The sequence below is a fragment of the Ochotona princeps genome, chromosome 17, assembly GCF_030435755.1.
Source record: "Ochotona princeps isolate mOchPri1 chromosome 17, mOchPri1.hap1, whole genome shotgun sequence".
Lineage (NCBI taxonomy): Eukaryota > Metazoa > Chordata > Mammalia > Lagomorpha > Ochotonidae > Ochotona > Ochotona princeps.
In genome coordinates, this window is record NC_080848.1 from 47,765,703 (window position 1) to 47,783,766 (window position 18,064).

Below are 18,064 nucleotides of genomic sequence, written 5' to 3' on the forward strand. Positions count from 1 at the left end.
GGCTTATGACCAGGCTTCTACATGGGCTCAAGTTACCTGTAACCCTTGGACCCTGTGATGGGCTCTCGGTCCCTTCTGTTCTCTAGCACTGAAAGAAAATATTCCCCGGTTGAAGGTGTGTAAGCCACAGACACGGTTTCAGAAGTTGTGCACGTGTTTCAATGAGTGTGGCTAATCTCTGCTCCAGATTGGCATCATTTGTGTTCGTGTGTGGTCAGCATCTGCTGTGGGTCCTTCCTCACCACAGGATCAATGATTGAAGGGGTTAGAGATGCCAGGAGTCAGAAACAAGTAGCTTGTGTTTATTGGCCATTTTGACAGGTGGTGGCCCATCCGCTCTGTGCTAGACACAGCCACACATACAGAACAGAACCCCTAGGAATGGTGAGAAAAGGCTGGCAGTGCACTCAGCATGTCTTTTAAAATTAAATTCTTGGGGCTGATGGCTTCACCTCAGAAAACCTCCCTGTCTTCCCTGAGTCCTGGCTCATTCTGAGGGTGACAGGTGTATTCCACAACCTACCCAGCATTCATAGGCTGGAGTGTCTTAAATACTATAGCCACATCCCCTCTCACTTAGTGGAGAGTCTGTTTCTTCTCTTAGTACCCCTTTCAGGGATGGTCACTTGCAGGGAGGTGATTCAAATTTTTTTCTGCAACGTTTGTCCTTATGTTCTTATGTGTTTGAATATTTGCTGCCCAAAATTAGAATTAGAATTAGTCAAACAGATAAATCTCAAAAGACAAAATAAAGATGCTCAACTCATGTAAGCATAAAATCTTCAAACTTTAAATGCAAATGGAGCCAACGAGGGAACCATCTTTGGCCCTTCAAATTTGCAGTAAGACAGACATACTCTTCTGAGATTGGCAGAAGAGCAGAAAATGACCACTTGCCTATATTATTGGTGGATCTGTGGCTTGGTAGACATTTCCTGAAATGAAATTTACTGATACATAGTAAAATAATCACAGTTGCAAATTATAACCATTTAAAAAGTTAGAGACAATATTTTGTGCAGTGATATGTATCTGAATTATAATGTCCGTGGTATTTATGTTGTGGTTTTTTGGCCGAGCTACACAGAGAGAAAGCGAGAGGGAGATCTTCCATCTTCTGGTTCACTTCCTAAATGGCTACAATGACTGTAACTGAACTGACCTGAAGCCAGAAGCCAGGAACTTCCTCTCTGTCTCCCATGTGTAGGGCAAGGGGCCAAGGACTTGAGCCATCCTTTGCTGCTACCTTGGGCCAGAAGCAGGTAACTGGATTGGAAGTGAAGCAGCCGGAACATGAAATGGTGCCTACAAGGGATTTTGTTGCTACAGGTGGAGGCTTAGCTTACTTTACCACAGTGCCAGCTCCTATTTGAGCTTTGAAAACATTTAGTATTATACAGCAGTCTATGCCATTGAAACAGCCCTTGAAATAAGCATTTCAATGGCTGCATAATATTGTTTTGTAAATAATTTATTGTTAATTGCTAATCATCTGAGCTATATCCCATTGGAGTCACTGATGTGCTTTATCTCAAAGAATATTTCATGACCCAAGCCTACTAACAGCCATTCTGAGAAGCAAAACACAAAGCTGTAATGACATTGTAATTCCCATTTTTTTAAAGCAAGCAAATCAGTGATAGAAAACTGTCAAATCTTATTTTTTGCTTTTCCACATTTTCTTCCTCTAATGAATAAACTCATTTTTTAATAATTAGGAGAGCAAATACTACTTAAAAATTATCACTTGGATTTTGATTACACACATATCAAAATGTATAAACTATGTCAAAATGTATTTCAAGAAAATCATTTATTCTTCTTGGTAGAAAATTTTTGGAAATAATATCTTAAGGACCATGTTTTATGCTCTTGAATTATTTCAAAGAAACTGACGGTGCGTTACAGTTGCTGCTGTATGAAATCCAAGTAGATGCCATTGCTTCATTGGGTCAACTTTCCAGAGTAAGGAATATAATCAGCCCTTTAGCTGATAGGATTTATTGCGTTGTCTCCATCATTCTCAGATCTCCACACACTGGTTTGAAAAATTGGAATTGGGAGAAGCAACTGATGAGCTTTTGAAAGAAGTTGTGAGAACTGTTGGTCATGGTTGCAATTGGTTTGTAGCAAGGCTTTCTTTTATTTGTGTATCTGCAGGTGGCCCGGGAATGTCTGTTTCACCGAGAGAAGAGAATGGGGATCGATCTAGTTCATGATGAAGTGGAAACCCAGCTTCTGACGGTAAACCTGGGGGAAATGTTCGATAATGAGACGATTGTAATTGTATGTTTACTACGGAGTCATAACAATGATACTACATAACTCTACATCACACCACGTGGTTGATAGCATTTAGTTATCCATCACTCTTTTTCTTAGCTATAAAAGTAATGTTTGTTCGTCGAGAAAATGAGAAATACAGAAAAGAAGAAAGATTTAAAAAATCATGTGAAACTATTAGAGATTACTGTTAGTTTAGGGATAGTTCAGTTTTTGTTTTTTAAATAATGGTGCTTGTGGGTAGATGGCAGCTAATTCACACATCTGAGCTCAGGATTAGAATCCTACTGTATCAGTGAATTTGAATTTGAACGGTGTTGTTGTAGTCACCAAAAATTAGACTGGACTCATTTTTTCATATCATTAGATATTATTTAAGAGAATTTGAAAAATGGCTAATAGGCCATCATATTTATTTCAAAAATCAGTTTTTTGTTGAAAAGTCAGAATGCCTTCCTGTCTTACTCCCTCCCCTCCATTTTAATAACACTACAATGTAAAAAAAATGGCAGATGACTGTGTGTACTTCTGACATTTTCTTTAGTCTTAGGTCTGCAGTTCAGGAAATCTGATGGATAAGGCCAAGGCACATGCATTTGGAAGTCTTTGGATGCTAACCAAATGGCCACGTGGAACCTTACAGTTCTGTTTGTCTTGCTCTGTTGATTCACTCGCTAGTCTCTCTCCCCAACCCCAATCTTTTGCATCAGTGATGTACAGTTTTGCTCGAAGTTTTCCGACCTTCACTTCCTGCACTTGGAACCACAAGATCTCTGCTGTTGCTTACACTTTCAGCCATCTTGTGCCTGGGGTCAGCCCTATCAGATCATTTCTTTCAGCCCAGACACTATTAAGGAATAGTTTTGTGTCCTTAAGTGCCTGCCAAACATTCAAAATATATACATACATACATATATATATATGAATATATTTGTTTTGTTTTGTTTTGATTCACATTCAGGAAACCTCAAAGCAGGTCTTCAGTCTGATGCCCTCTCACGTCATCGCTTCATCCTGCTGATGGACTCTCTTGGCCATGATGTGACTCTGGCGTTGTTGTCTTCGCCTCAGCTCGTCTTCATAGCTGGGCCATGTGAAGTTCCCCAATACCTTCCACTTCACACCGTCACCAGCTGCTTCCTTCCGTTGTAGCTGTTTCTTTGCCTAGTTGCATCAGGAGAAGATCCCTGCTGGCATTGCAGAATTTCCGCTACAGGGAATCCATCTTCTGTTTCATAGAGGCAGCTTGGCAGGGTCCCACCTCTTTGCCTTTGCTTGATTTATCCCTAGTGAGAAATGAGTTCTCTGTAAGAAAGTAGGATGAACTGGAGCTCGCAGCTTGGTCATCCGAGTGCTTTTATCATGACACTTCATCCTTGTCACATCACCACTGCTGTCTTTTCCCATGGCCAGTGAAGTTTCAGTGACTCATGACATTAAGGATAATAAGCAGAAGCTTTTTTCCCCTTGTGCTTTCTCTTCTGCTGCTTCCTGGCTCTCTGGGAGAAATCCGAGTTGAAAGAATATCCTCAGGAAAGTTGTGGCGATGCCATTGACTCTGTAAAAGTCACTGTCCTAGAACTAATGCTGGGGTCCCACAGGTTAAACGACCACCTGCACAACCTGTGTGAATCCTGGTGTGAGTCCTGGCTGCTCTGCTTGTGATCCAGTTCCCTGTTAATACACCTGGCAGTGGATGATGACCTGTCTTGGAAGACTCTGTCTTTCAAATAAAGGTTTTTTTCAGGGGGCGGAGGAAGAAAAGCCACTGACCCTCTTGCCACCTGCCAGCAATTGGGAATGTGAAACTCCTCAATGAAACATCTTTGCAAGCAAGGATGGATCCCAGCCTCTGATGAAGCTCTCAAGTCTCAAAACAAGCCATCTTGTACTTTGTCATCCTAAATGGATAGGAGTTTACCAGCATTTGCCCTGGAACGTTTTATTTTTCCTGATCCTGAAACCTTTGGCATGAAGTAGATGATAAGACAGTTCTACCAGCTTAACTTCACTGATTTTCTTACACATTGTGCTATTTCCAAGAAGTAGATTTGAAGCTTGTCTCCTCTTGGTGTTCCCATTGTTTAATAAGGTGCACTCAAATCCAGCTGGACACAAGTCCTACATAGAAGGTTTTAGCAAGATGATTGGGTAACACTCCAGGGCTTCTGATTCCAATCCGGAGAGAGCACTGTATTTTTAGAAACTATTCTCAGGTAATCTTAATGATGAGGCAGAGATATGCCATTTAAAAAAACACCAAATATTGTTGAGAGAAATTAAAGACAAGCTAAAGAAATGTGCATACCATATTCATAAACAGTAAGACTTGATTATTTTAAGGTTTATGTATCTGAAAGGCGGAAATGACAAAGGGAGGGAGGGAGAGAAAGAGAATTTTCTGTCTCCTGGTTCATTCCTAAATACCCACAATAACCATGGATGGGCCAGGGTGAGACCAGGAGCCAGAAATTCCATCCAAGTCTTTCGTGTGGATAACAGGGACCCAAGTATTTGAGCCATCATCTACTGCCTCCCAGTAGTTGCATTAATAGGAAGCTGCATTGAAGTCGAGATAGGACTTGGCGTCAGGCTCCTTGATAGGAGATGTTCATATCCCAAGTAACAGCTTAACACCCTGCTTCACAATGCCCACACCTGGGAGATATCTTTGTAGTAAAAATGACAGTATTTCCCCTTTGGGGGGTTGGCATTGTGGTGTGTCAGGTAATAGTCACTGCCAACGATGCCGACCTCCCATCTGGATACCTGTTCACATCCTGGATGTTCCACTTCTGATCCAGTTGCCTGCTGGTGATCTGATAAAAGTGATGGAAGATGGCCCAAGTGTTTGGGCCCCTGTACCAATTTGGGAGACCCGGATAAGTCTCTTGGCTCCTGGATTTTGTCTATTCTAGTCATGGTCATTTTGGCTATTTAGGAAGTACACCCGCAGATGAAAGATTCTCTATTTTCCTCTTGATGTCTCTGACTTTTAAAAATGTATAAATGAATATAAAAAAATAGTACTTCCCAAGTTGATCCATAGATTCAAAACAGTTTCTACGAAAATCTCAGATTTCTTTGTAGTAATTGAGGGTGGATCTTAAAATTCACATGGGACTGCAAGAGATGTAGTGGTCAAACCTGTATTGGAAAAGAAGAAAGGTAGGCTGTTCATACTACTTGATTTCAAAAGTTACCATGCAGTTTTAATACTTAAGACTGTGTAGGATTTGCATGAAGATTATAGATCAATGGAATAGAATTTGAGAGTTGAGAAAGAAACTTTCCTCAACAAACATTTGTGTTGACCATGGACTGATTTTCAGCAAGAGTATCAAGACAACTCAAGGGGAAAAGAACAGTCTTTTCTACAAATGATGGTGATTTAATATGCACAGTCCTAGGTCATACCATATAAATTATACCAAAATGGATAAAATATTAACTGTAAGAGACAGAAGTATAACATTTTTAGTAAAAGCAGGCATAAGTGTTTATGACATTGTTTGTTAGATCTGATGCCAAGGCACAAACAACAGAAGAAAAAACTGGATACCATGGAAATTAAAAAGTTTTTATGTCAAGCATGTAAACAACAAGAAAATCTTTGCAGCTCAGATGTCTGTATTAACAATGTCTAAATAACTGTTACGATTTTAAAAGAAGATAAATAACCCAATTTAAAAATGGGCAAGGATGGCATCTATGCTGTGGCCTAACAGGCTAAGCCTCTGCCTGTGGCATCATCATCCCATAAGTACACTGGTCATGTCCCGGCTGCTCCACTTCCCATCCAGCTGTTTGCTTATGGCCCGGAAAGCAGCAGAGGTTGACCCAAGTCCTTGGGCCCTTGCACTCATGTAGGAGATCCAGAAGAAACTCCTGGCTCCTGACTTTGGATTTTCTTAGTTCTGAGTATTGCATCCACTGGGGGAGTGAACCAGCAGATAGGAGATCTCTCTGTCTCTCTTTCTCTTCTCATCTTTTCCTTTCTGTAAATCTGCCTTTCAAATATAAAAAATAATCTTTTTTAAAAAAAATGAGCAAAGATAAATGATTCTCCAAAGTGGATATGCAAATGGCCCAGCCTGCATATGAAAAGATGCTCAACCTGTGAATTACTGTTGGAGAAATATAAGTCACTTCACACTGCAATAAGATTTCATACACTTGGATGACTATAATGACAAACTGCAGCGAGTAACAAGTGGTGGTGAGAATGGAGAGGCATCTAAACCCCCATGAGGTTTAGAATTGAATGCAATTGCTCTGGGAAATGGCTAAATAGAGATGCTAGTACTCAAACATTTCAAGATCAAAGGAAACATGTCTAAACAAAAACTTGTCCATGAATGTTTGCAGCCCAAAGGTGAAAGCCACCCAAACTGATGGACAATGAATAAACAGTAGTGTAGAAATATGATGTTTTATCTAGCCACAACAAAAGAGATGAACACAGTAAAACTTGTACAACATTCCACTGATGAAAGCAGGCAGTCACAAACAGACTGGATAACATGATTCTATGTCTATGAACTTTCCAAAGTACAGAAAGTGAAAAACTTTCCAAAGTATAGAAAGAAACACTAGTAGATTAGTGTTTGGTCAAAGAGAGGAAGGTTTAGGGCTTTAGAAACTGAGAATGGCAGCTGAGGGGTATGTATGCCTATGATGCCAGCATCCCATATGGGTGCCAGTTCACGTTCTAGCTGCTCCACATCTAATCCAGCTCCCTGCTTGTGGACTAAGGCAATTAAAATGTTCTAAATTTGGCTCTTGTGATAGTTACAATAAACCTTATGTTATTAGAGTAATGGCTCATGAATTGGGTGGGGGGAGCACTTTGGTTATTGGCAATTAATTGACATAGTGACTGTATCTTATTACTTACTCAAGTTAACCATATTAGCATGTTTTTAAGAAAAGATTTAAATTTTTTTTTCTTGAAAGGCAGAGAGAGATGAGAGAGACAGAGATCTTCCATCTTGTGTTTCACTCCCCAAATGGCTGCAATCGCCAGAGCTGAGCTCATCCAAAGTCAGGATCCAGGAACCTCTCCTCTATTTTCATATGAATTCTGTTCGTTTAACTGGTGATACTCAATTCAGTCCTATGGAACAGATTCTCTTGGGAAATCAATCATGGTGCTATTTTTCAATCACTCTCAAACAATGTTAACTTGTTGGGCTTTTTGAAAAAAGATTAATTGTATTTGAATGACAGAGAGAGAGGGGGAGAGAGAGAGAGAGAAAGAGAGAGAGAGAGAGAGAGAGAGAGAGAGAGAGAGAGAGAGAGAGAGAAAATGCATGGCAGAGATCTTCCCTCTGCTGGGTCACTCTTCAAATAGCTTCAATGACCAGGACTAGGTCAGGCCAAAGATAGGAGCCAGAAGCTTCATCAGGGCTCCCCATGTGGGTGCAGGGGTCCCAAACCCTCAGGGAACAGAATTATAAGTGGAATAGCTACCCATATGGGATACTGACCTCACAGGTAGTGGCTTCAACCACTGCACTGCCCTGCCAGCCCCAATCCCTGATGAATCTACAAAGGTATCTCTCACACAGCCTACCCTGGTCTCACTCTGAGACACAGGCAGGTCCTACTACTCAGAACTCAGGCTTGGGCTCTGGGCCTGACCTCAACATGGCCTCGGTGTTGTAGAGGCAGAAAGCAAAACCGCTGCAGTCCTCCAGTCTCCCAGGTTGGTTGTGACTGTGCAAGCCACACATCTCAGAAATGTCAGACTGGCTGTGGAACTTGCATTTTCGTATTTCAGTGTGGTGCTCTGCTGTGGGAGAGGATTGAACAAGAAACCATGATACTAGCATGGGAAGAATGGTCAGGTGGACTGTGAGCCTGGGGAATAACAACTGCCTTGCTCACTTGGGTTTCTGCCTGTCACTGGAAAATAGCCTTCTCACATCAGCCGTGTCAAGAAGAGCCTGCCACTTGGTCATCTCTGCTGAACTCAGGAGCAAATGCTACAAATACACATTGTGAATGGACACAAAAGCCTCTGCCTACCACACTTAAGGACTATGTGCTTCTGATTCCATCATTCAAAAGCCTTGAATGTAGAGAGGCAGTCCAAGCTGCTGGTTACCATTAGGCAGACAACATCTGGGCCTGCAGTTTGAATTTTTCTAGTGACAGCCTATCCATTCCACCTGGTAGTCGGGGGGAGCAGGCACCCACTTTACCAGAACTGAAGAAGATTCAGTTAACTTGGGTAAAGGAAACTGCAAAGAAAGACTCAATTCCACAATTCACAATCTCCACAATTCAGGGTGTTGCTGTAGGTCATGGTCTGTCCATACTTAGGGTCAGAAGTCAATGTCTTGGAGATGTGGCTTTGTGTTGGTCAGCCTAGAGTAGAACAGAGCCCACAGCTCACCGATGACTAAGCTCTAGGATCACACAACCTGTCCATTTGTTAGGTGCATAATCGTGTCTGACAACCTGCAAAGAGAACTATCATTACCCTTCGTTTTTAGCTTGCCTCTGGCTACCGTTTAGCCAGTGGCAAAGCCAGTGTTTGTACCATGGCTGTCTGATATTGCCACAGATGTCTTTAACCACTCTACCATCTGAGACCTGGGAGTCAGAGATAAAGGGAACCCAAAGGCTGTGAAATTCCCACTGTACCTCCCCACCTTCTACCCTGCCCCAAGAGTGCAGTTCCTATGAGGTGAATGCCATCAAGGATGGGCTGCATTTAAAGCCCTTCAGACAACTGGATGTGATTTCTTGCTACAAGTACATCTGAATCAGACCACCGGTTAATCCCTTTGGTCACTGGGACTTGGAATCTTGGAGAAGTCACCAATGACCGTGTGTTTGATGGAGTCTGATTTGCCTTCCTCAGTCCAGGATCCTAAAGTATTTGACCCACTGTTCGGGCTGTGAAACACACCATACTCAGGTGCTCTGATGTAACCTTGACTTCTCAAGGTGTAAGGCAACAGCTGTAGGTCTAACCTGATCCAGGGTCCTCCCACCCTTCTGCCTTCCTGTAAGTGCTCTGGCTCCTTCCGCCCTTAACCTTCCTCTAAGCGCTCTTTTCATGGGCAACACTCTGTCTTGCATTTATTTCTTTCACTGCCATGTTTCAAGGCCATCTCTAGGTGTGATTCTGGATTTACAGGTGAATTACTTTTGTGCACAGCTCTGGGCTTTTCATGCTCACATGAACTCTTCTGTCTTAAACCCTCTGCCACTCACCCCATGACATTATTTAAAGTCACACATAAATACAACCCTTCAGAAACTTTTTTTCTTGGTACTAAATCTCATTAAATGTATTTTTCCTCTCAAAGTCCCAGGGATTTTTCTACTACATGCAGCATGTGTAAGAATACCCTGCCCAGAATATAACACACACAAAAATTGGGGGTTTACAGAATGTTTTCTAAGCAGGAATTCACAGACCCTTTGCCGACACTTCGCCAACATGAAATATACACACACATGCACAAGTGCATTATACATGCATCCTGAGTCATAGAGATGGATGCAAGAAATAAGGAGACTCTAACTGAATAACCATTAATATGGGAGTGAAGAAGGTCTTTATAACCAAAACAACAAAGAAGCCAAAAAAGAATACTTGATACGTTCAACATAAAAAAGCACACAAAATGTGTTCACATCAAAATCGCCATGCATGAAATATAAAGGCAAGTGCAAAACAGTCATATACATGATGGGAAAGGGTTGAATTTTACATGTGTTAAGAATTTTGTATAGATTAGTATCAAACTATAAACAAACAGGAAGAGTGGACAAGCAAATGAATAGATAGTTTGCAAAATAATAAAGTCAGATGATGAACAAAGACATATTTATACTATAATGGAATCTGGTCACAATGAAATAAATAATAAATATAGGTTTCGATAATAAAGAAAGTTCATGGAAAAGCGAATTAAAAGGTAAGTGTATGGTCTGGCAGTCACAATGTGGGTGCTCATTTGTGGCTCCCAATTCTACCTTCCTGCCTTGCTGCTAATACAGACCCCGGAAGGCAGCTGTGATGACACAAGAATCGGGTTCCTGTCGTCTGCCTAAGAATGAGTTTCCAGATGCTAATGTTTTTTTGGCCTCAGCCTGTCATGGCCATGGGATCAGCCCCTGAGAGCTCTCTCACTCTCTGCCTCACAAATAAAAAAAAAAATTTTTTTTTGGTGCGAAGTGACACCAGAGGGAGAGACAGAAAAGGAAATATTCCATTCACTGGTTCATTCATGAGATGGCAGCAATAACTGACCATGCAGCAATGGCTAATCAGAGCTGGGCCAGGCTGAAGCCAGGAGCCTGAAACTGCAGCCAGGTCTCCCTCGTAGGTGTTTAAGGTCTAAGCACATAGGCCATCTTCTGCTAGTTTCTCAGGTGTATTAATTAATTAGCAGGGGGCTGGATAGGAAGGGAAGCAGCAACGGCACAAACTGGTGCCTCTGTGGGATGCCGTTGTTGGCTTGATTTTCTGCATCACAACGCTGGCCCCTGTGATACTGTTGAGTATTGTCAGAGTGAAGAAAGTTTTTAAAATAAAAATGGAATTAAAAAATTTTGTAATCAAAAGACAGAGAGAGCAAGAGAAAACCTTAACCCTGAAATTTTAACTGTATTATAATACTATAGCTCTATGAAGAATATGTCTCAGCCTAATACTTAATTTGAATTTGCAATATATGGAAGGAGGAGCATCTAGGTACCTTTAGGGAACTTAATGTAAAATTGTTTCATTATTCAACTTCATAATTTTTCAAGCTGTAACATTTTGCTGAGTGTGAATACTAAGTGTGGATGCTATACCCTATTAATGAAAACATTAATGTGCTTTTTTCCCCCCCTTTTGACTTGAGTAGGAAGTTGATGTTATTCTGTGTTGTCAAGAAAGAATGAAGCTACATTTGGATAAGGCTATTGCCCAACTTGCGTAAGAGTTTTACCTCTGTATAATTTAGAGTCTATCCTGGAACTTTACAAATGTTTCTTGGCCTCCCAGCTTCTAATAAGTACACACAACACACAAGCCCAAGTGTGTGTATTTTTCTTCAGTGATTGCAATGAATTATTTTTGGAGTTCTTGCTTTAAAATTGTTACTTAAATAACCTTGGGGTATTGAGAGAAGGTATTTCTGTTCTTGCGTGGGGCATGGCTAAAGTTTCTTTGAACCAAAAGGCTTACTTCAGTTAGGTTATATATACTGGAGCGTTCAGCCCTGAGAGTCGGATAAGTAATGAGTTTGACTCATGGAGGCTGACTTTCCATCTCCTTAAAGACTCAACACTCCCTGGGTACCCCATTGCTATGTTCACTACTTCTCACTGCATTGTAATTTCTTATCCATCCTGTACCCCACCAAATCATCCACTCCACAAAGGCTGTTTTCCTGACAGTAGAAGGGACTCTGTATTTTTGGTGAGCATGGAGGAGGAAGAATCGTCATCAAAGGAAGAGACTTAGCAATAATAACGGCCATTGGCATAGACAAAATACTGGCTAAGCACATGCTGCTAAGAGAAACGATCGTTATGCTCCCATTACGCTGTTAGAGACTACATGTGATACCCAGAAGAGGATGAGCACAGTGAGGGTGTCAGGGATGTTCACTTAGTTAGCCACTCTGTACCCAGGACCAGCACTGAGAGGGTTGGTGAGCATTACGTGCTGAGTCCCTTGAGTTGGGATTAGAAATTTCAGAGTTCACCAGGATAAGGCAGAAGACTAGTTGAGGGTGACTGGCCGGACATGGTTTGAGTAAACACAGTTTACTTTGAATGAACATGTAAGCTGTAAACATATGGTCTTGTGCTTCTGACATTCATTTCTAGTTTCTGATTTCCAGGATTTATGGGACCATCCTTCAGTGAGGCTTAAAGAATTGCTTCTACTCCATTTTCTTCCCATCTGGCTCCTCACCTTCATCTTTGCTCTTAGTCTTCAGTGTCCTTCCATTTTTGCGTATCCTTGCTGCTTCCTGGCTCCGACTGTTCCACCCTGGAGCAGCCACATCCCAGTCTCCATTTCATCCCTGGCTGCATCGCAGGCCACTGCCGAGAGTTCCCAGTTGTGTGCACTCATTTGGAATCTTTGTTGATGATCCTTAAGATGCCAGGCTTTCCTTTAGGTTGCAGTGAGCAAAATGACTGCCTCATTTCCAAGAATGGCTCTTCCACTATGTGGTGATGATGGGGGAGGGTCATCAGTATCCATCTCAACTGAAAATGCAATCCCATTAGGCCAGGATTCTTCTGGTCTTGGGTTATAAGGTTAATGGGTATGACCTCTTAAAACCTTCCCAAGGGGACTCTGAGGAAGCCCCTTCTTACTATGGTGTCAGGCCAATAGAGGAAACCTAGGGGAGGCACCTTGGCTCCAGACCACACACAGGAAAGTTCTTCAGCCCAGACTTTTACCATCACAGCCCAAGACAAAAGACTTGACACATAAATATCAAGGAAAGGCAACTATTTCTTTCTCCATCCTTAACAATGGTGTCTTGCTTTAGAACTCACAAGATAGAGAGAAATTGCATGGTGCTGCCTCATTTCTACTTTCCAAATTAAAAAAAAGCTAGCTCTTGCCCAAGATATGAGCTACATTGAAAGAAACCTGTAATCGTAACTAGTTCATTCAATTCAAAAAATCTTTTACCACGTGGCTCCTGAATGCCAAGACCATTTTTAGATGCTGGGAATTTAAACATTATTAAGACCTTTCATTTGTTCCAAGTTTTCAGATACTGTCTGTAAGTGAGTGACTCACCGCTCTATTCCTAGCTCAGCCATCTCTCCTAAATTCCAGCAGCCTGCCTGGTAACACCACTACCTGCATGCTGAACAAACCTTCAAGTTTTGTGCTTCATGTGAATTTTCTTCTTCTCCCCTCACCTCCCCACCCACAGCCTCCCCCAGCCCTGCCACCCCGCCTCAGCTGATGGAGGTGTGTTGTTCTGACCAGTTAAGCTCCTCTTTCCTCCAGAAGAGGGGATGCTCTTGGTTCTGTCTTTAAAACATACTCAGCATCTGAACAATTCTTACTTCCTTCACCAAGACCTCCTTGGTCCAGGCTACCATGACCTCTCACCTGAATCACTGAGGTGGTTTCCTAAGGGTTCTCCCACAGTCTGTTCTCAGCCCTACACGTGAATTGGCCTTTTCAATGGTAATGCCATGGTCTTCAGGTTTTCCCAGAGAAAAGCCCAACTCCGTGGTTTACCAGAAGCCTACCTCATCTGAGCCCTGTAGACACCTCTCCTGGCCATCCCCTTTGAAGTTCAAACTCACAGTCCTGGTCCCTTTCCCTGTTTTTGCTTTTGTAGCCATGAGGAATGCCTATTCTTCTTCCTAGGAGGGTGCGGGCTCCTTAGAGAAATGAGTTTGTTTTGTCCATTGGTGCATCCTGGGCTTGTAGGACAGTGCCAGGCACATTGTTATTTATCAAGCAAACTATTCCATGAATGAAACTGTGGTTTGCCTATTCTCTGTGCCCTGGGTCTGTCTCCTTGGAATGGGGCTGTGGGTCCCCTCCCTCTCTGCCTAGGGGAACAATGAGAATGGTACATCTCACAGTTACCAAGGTTTCTCTCCCTTTCCAGCAGAGGGGCTGCTGGAGCATTTGGGTGGGCGAATTCTCTATTTCTTCCAGCCTTCTCTAAACCCTCCACATTAATTATAAACCCGGGTTTACATCTCCTGGTAAAATTCTTAGCTTCAGCATGACCACAAACAAAGGTCCCCCATAGACAGAAAAGGAGACTGTATTGGAATTGGTTGGGAAATGAAGGACAAGTGTTGAGGAAGTGGAAGAGGGGAAGAAAGAAGGAACGGAAGGCACAGATAAAGATGAATTGCTTTAAGGTCATATCCTGTCTGGGATGGTTTGTGTGTGTTAGGAAGATACGTACTACTGTTTGTCTATGTTTCCTCTCTCGGCTTCCACCCCACACCCTGGGAGAGGAAGTAGGGGCTGGGCAGCAACAGGGTTCTCATGGCTGGCTTGTATGGGTATCGCCAGGGAAGGCTCCTTTTGATGGAGGAGGGGGAGAGAGCAGAGCGTGAGGAGGAGCAGGGGGAGCACAAGAAAGAGAGAGTCCTCCCACAGTGGGCAAAGTCACTCTGGCTTGAGCCTGAGGCGCTTCTTCCTCCTCCATTGCAGCTCGGACAGAGCTGCCCAGCATGAGCTGGAGAAGGACCTAAGCGACAAACAAGCAGCTCAACGCATCGATGACAAATGCCACCATCTGCGCAACACCTCGGATGGTGTCAGCTACTTCCGGGGCGTGGAGAGAGTGGACGCCACGTAAGTAGGGCGTTGAGAGTTCTCACATGGGTTCCATGGTGTTCCATTCATTCTCTGTTTGAGGTAGTGCAGCTTACGAGTTGTCCTGGTCTCTTGTTACTAGCACTGAATGCTCGGCTTGGTGATGAAAGACAGAGGTGGTGGGTTTGGCTCTTGGGTTGGGGACTGGGAAGTTGCCAGAAGTTTTCAGTGGGGATTGTGTCATGACACAGTGGGAATGACATGGATTCAATTCAGTGTTGCACTCGCTGGTTCTTGTGGTGATTAACCACACACACTCAGGAATGAATCCACATCTGAACTGTAGACTTTCACCCAATCACCTCTTAAAGACTCCAGCTCCTAACCCCACCTCAATCCAGTTTGAACCTGAGTGTTCGGAGGGTAGCAGACCATAACACAGGTAAGAATGGAAGTGAGGGAGGACTCCCAGGAGTGAGATTCTCACTCGACAAGTCTTCGTTAGACATGCTTGTTCCAGTACTTCAGTGTGTGGTGTATGAGAGCAACACCTACCTGATGATGAAGAAAGACTCATATATATTCATATAAAATTGCTTAGCAGTAAAATAAGGAATAATTAGGGAGAGTTTTTTTATTTTAATTATTATCTTTTAACATTATGTTACATCCACTTCAAATGTAGATATTATACGTATATATGTATATTGGGTTTTTTTTTTTTTGAAAAAAAATATTTGAAAGGTAGAATTACAGAGAGAGAAAGAGTGTGAGAGAGATCTCAACTCTAGGTTCACTCCTCAGATGGCTGCAGTGGCCATGTTAGGGCTGGATCAGGCTGAAACCAGGAGCCAGGAATTCCATGCGACTCTCCCACATGAGTCAGGGACCCAAGCATTTGTATCAACACCGATCCCTATTCCAGGGAAACTTGCAGGGAGCTGGAGCAGCCAGGGCTCCAGCCCACAACAGTACAGGATCTAACATTCTGTGTCATAATGCTGGTCCCTATTTTATCTCCTTGAAAACAGGGATATTGATATTTCAGACTGAGGAATTCTTGGTAATGATCATAACAGGGGGGACTAGAGTGTATTGTAATTTACATGGTATAATTCAGCAAAGCGATGTTTATCACTCAAGAACAAATGACCTGATACATGATTTTTGTACTGTCTCTAAGGGAAAATGTTGATTTAAAAAATCTGTTAGAACCAGAGAGATGTAAATAGAGACAGAGGGAAGGAGAACCCCGCTCCACTAATTCATTCTCCACATGCCTGCAATGACTGGTTGGCCTGGATAGGTTGGGGTTAGATTTGAGAGCCAGGAGCCAGGAGCTCAAAATAGGTTTCTGAGACTCAACTGTCTGAGCCAATACCTACTGCCACCCAGGGTTTATGCTGTTAGGAAGCTGGAATTCAGAACCAGAGTTAACAATCAAACACAGCCACTCTGTTGTGGGAGGCAGGCTTCTTCACCACTTGACTACATGCTTACCCCAAGGAAAGACATTTTTTTAAAAAGAGCTTTACTCTATTGAGAACATTGTACACATGAAACCAATGCTTGTGATTCGGGGAGTTTCTCTTTGCATGGCAGAAATGGTTACCCACGGACCATTCCAACTGATTTTTCTGCCTCTCCTCTTCTTCCTCAGGATCTCCGTGCCTGAAACTTGGGCCAAATTTACAGATGACAACATTCTGCGCTCCCAGAGTGAGCGCATGGCTTCTGCCAAGCTCAGGGATGACATTGAAAACCTCCTGGTGGTGACTGCCAATGAGATGTGGAATCAGTTCAACAGGGTGAACTTGGCTTTCACTAATCGCATCGCCGAGACTGCTGATGCTAAGAATAAGATCCAGATTCACTTAGCAAAGGTACCCCCCCTCCCTTGGCGTATCCACCTGCCGCAGCTGAGCCAGATAGGGCAGAGGGCAAATCTCTCACCACACCCAGAAAGACACCAACAGGCACATGACTCCCTGCCATCCAGAGTAAGAAATATTAGAAATGGCACAACAGGGACCATTTATTTCAGCCAGGTAGTTAGGTGTCAGAATGAAACTAGAATCCCATAGTGTTGGGAACACAAAGAACACAAAGAAGGTAGTATGCGATGAATGGTTCTTAGTATTTCTTGGAAACAAAAATATTATTCAAGTTGGACGAATTCCTATTTCTAGTTAGGAAGTGGATTTATTATTAGAACATATGGAAAGTGTGTTTTCTGTTATTTCAGACCTGCTCTGCAGAACACAGAATCAAAATCAGGCCACTGTTGGGTAATTCAAAGTCTTCTTGGTATTGCATTTTTAAATGCACTAAGCAAGAAGACTTTGGCAGTGACAATAAAGTGAAGATTTTGAGCAGAGGGGATTGTTGGCAGGCAAAGATGATGGACGCTCTTCATGGACTCAGCACTGGTCCTGTGAATCCCACTGCACCTATGGATCTCAGTTGCCTGTGATTAGTCGTATCTATTTGCTGAGGAGCTTTCACTGTCCTCTCTGTGGCTCTGGGTGCCATTACTCAATAAAGAGGTCCTCTGTGTCCCTCTCCTTCCTATGGTACCTTCTTTGGGGAACAAATATTCTCTGGGCTTCTTGCTGTGAAGGGCAGAGAAAAAAGCGAGAAGTGTAGGCTTTACTTGCAGGAAGCTTATGTGTGCAGAGGAGAGAGACCTGCCTGTAAAAAGCCCCTAATGAGCATCTCAAGTTGTGACTGCCATGTTAACACACACAGAACAGTGTATTTGAGCTTTGGAGGGAGACCTGAATGTTCCAGGTAGGACAACTTCTTGAACAAAGACGTGAACACAGTAATTCGGAGGTTGAGTTTGGGGCTACCAAGACGCTATGCTGGCTGCTGGTCAGGAAGGGTTTGTGTCTTGGGGACAAAAACCTGGAACAAATGGGCTGTGGCAGGTGACTGATGGCCTTGATGGAAGGTAAATAAGGTCAGGTGTTATCTGATAGGTGTAAACACCATTATAAAGTCTTGACGAGGGTAGGCAAGGTGTTTTCTGTGAAGGGCCATTTGGTTATTGATGACATCCTTCATGAGTTATGCAAAAGCATCAATTGAAAATGAACACATTAGAGATTTATTGAATAGAGTCTCATCTAGGATTGCCTTGACAGGGCTACATCAAGTGGTGTTTTGGGAAACTTACATGACCTGCAGATTCTCCACTTGTGCATTAAAAAGCTCCTAAGACAGACACACTTTTATGTACTAGTGTGAGTTTGCTAGACTGCTAGGGACATCAAACATCATAGACTGGTGGCTTCAACAACACAAATGAATTTCTTCTTCATTCAGAAGGCTATGAATCTGAGATGTTGCCAGGGTTGCCTTCAGTCTGAGTGCTTCTCCCTGTGTCCTCACAGTGTCTCTCTCCTGTTTGTGGGTACCTATGGAGAGATGCCCTCTGCTGAGAGGGACCGTACTCCTATTGGAGTAGAGCCCACCTTCACCATCCCCCCTGCACTCTGTGGAACC

The 18,064-nt window shown here is 42.9% G+C and overlaps 1 protein-coding gene across 2 annotated transcripts in view; it reads left to right on the top strand.

Annotated features, from left to right (window-relative positions):
• The window catches only part of TEKT3 (tektin 3), a 40,476-nt gene that overhangs the window by 12,486 nt on the left and 9,926 nt on the right, over positions 1 to 18,064 (top strand). For both annotated transcript variants that reach the window (XM_004594723.4, XM_058676307.1), the window contains exons 3-6: positions 2,161 to 2,244; positions 11,157 to 11,227; positions 14,453 to 14,596; positions 16,218 to 16,440. In XM_004594723.4, coding sequence (XP_004594780.2) covers positions 2,161 to 2,244; positions 11,157 to 11,227; positions 14,453 to 14,596; positions 16,218 to 16,440 — 522 coding nt within the window. The remainder of the gene's footprint in view (positions 1 to 2,160; positions 2,245 to 11,156; positions 11,228 to 14,452; positions 14,597 to 16,217; positions 16,441 to 18,064) is intronic.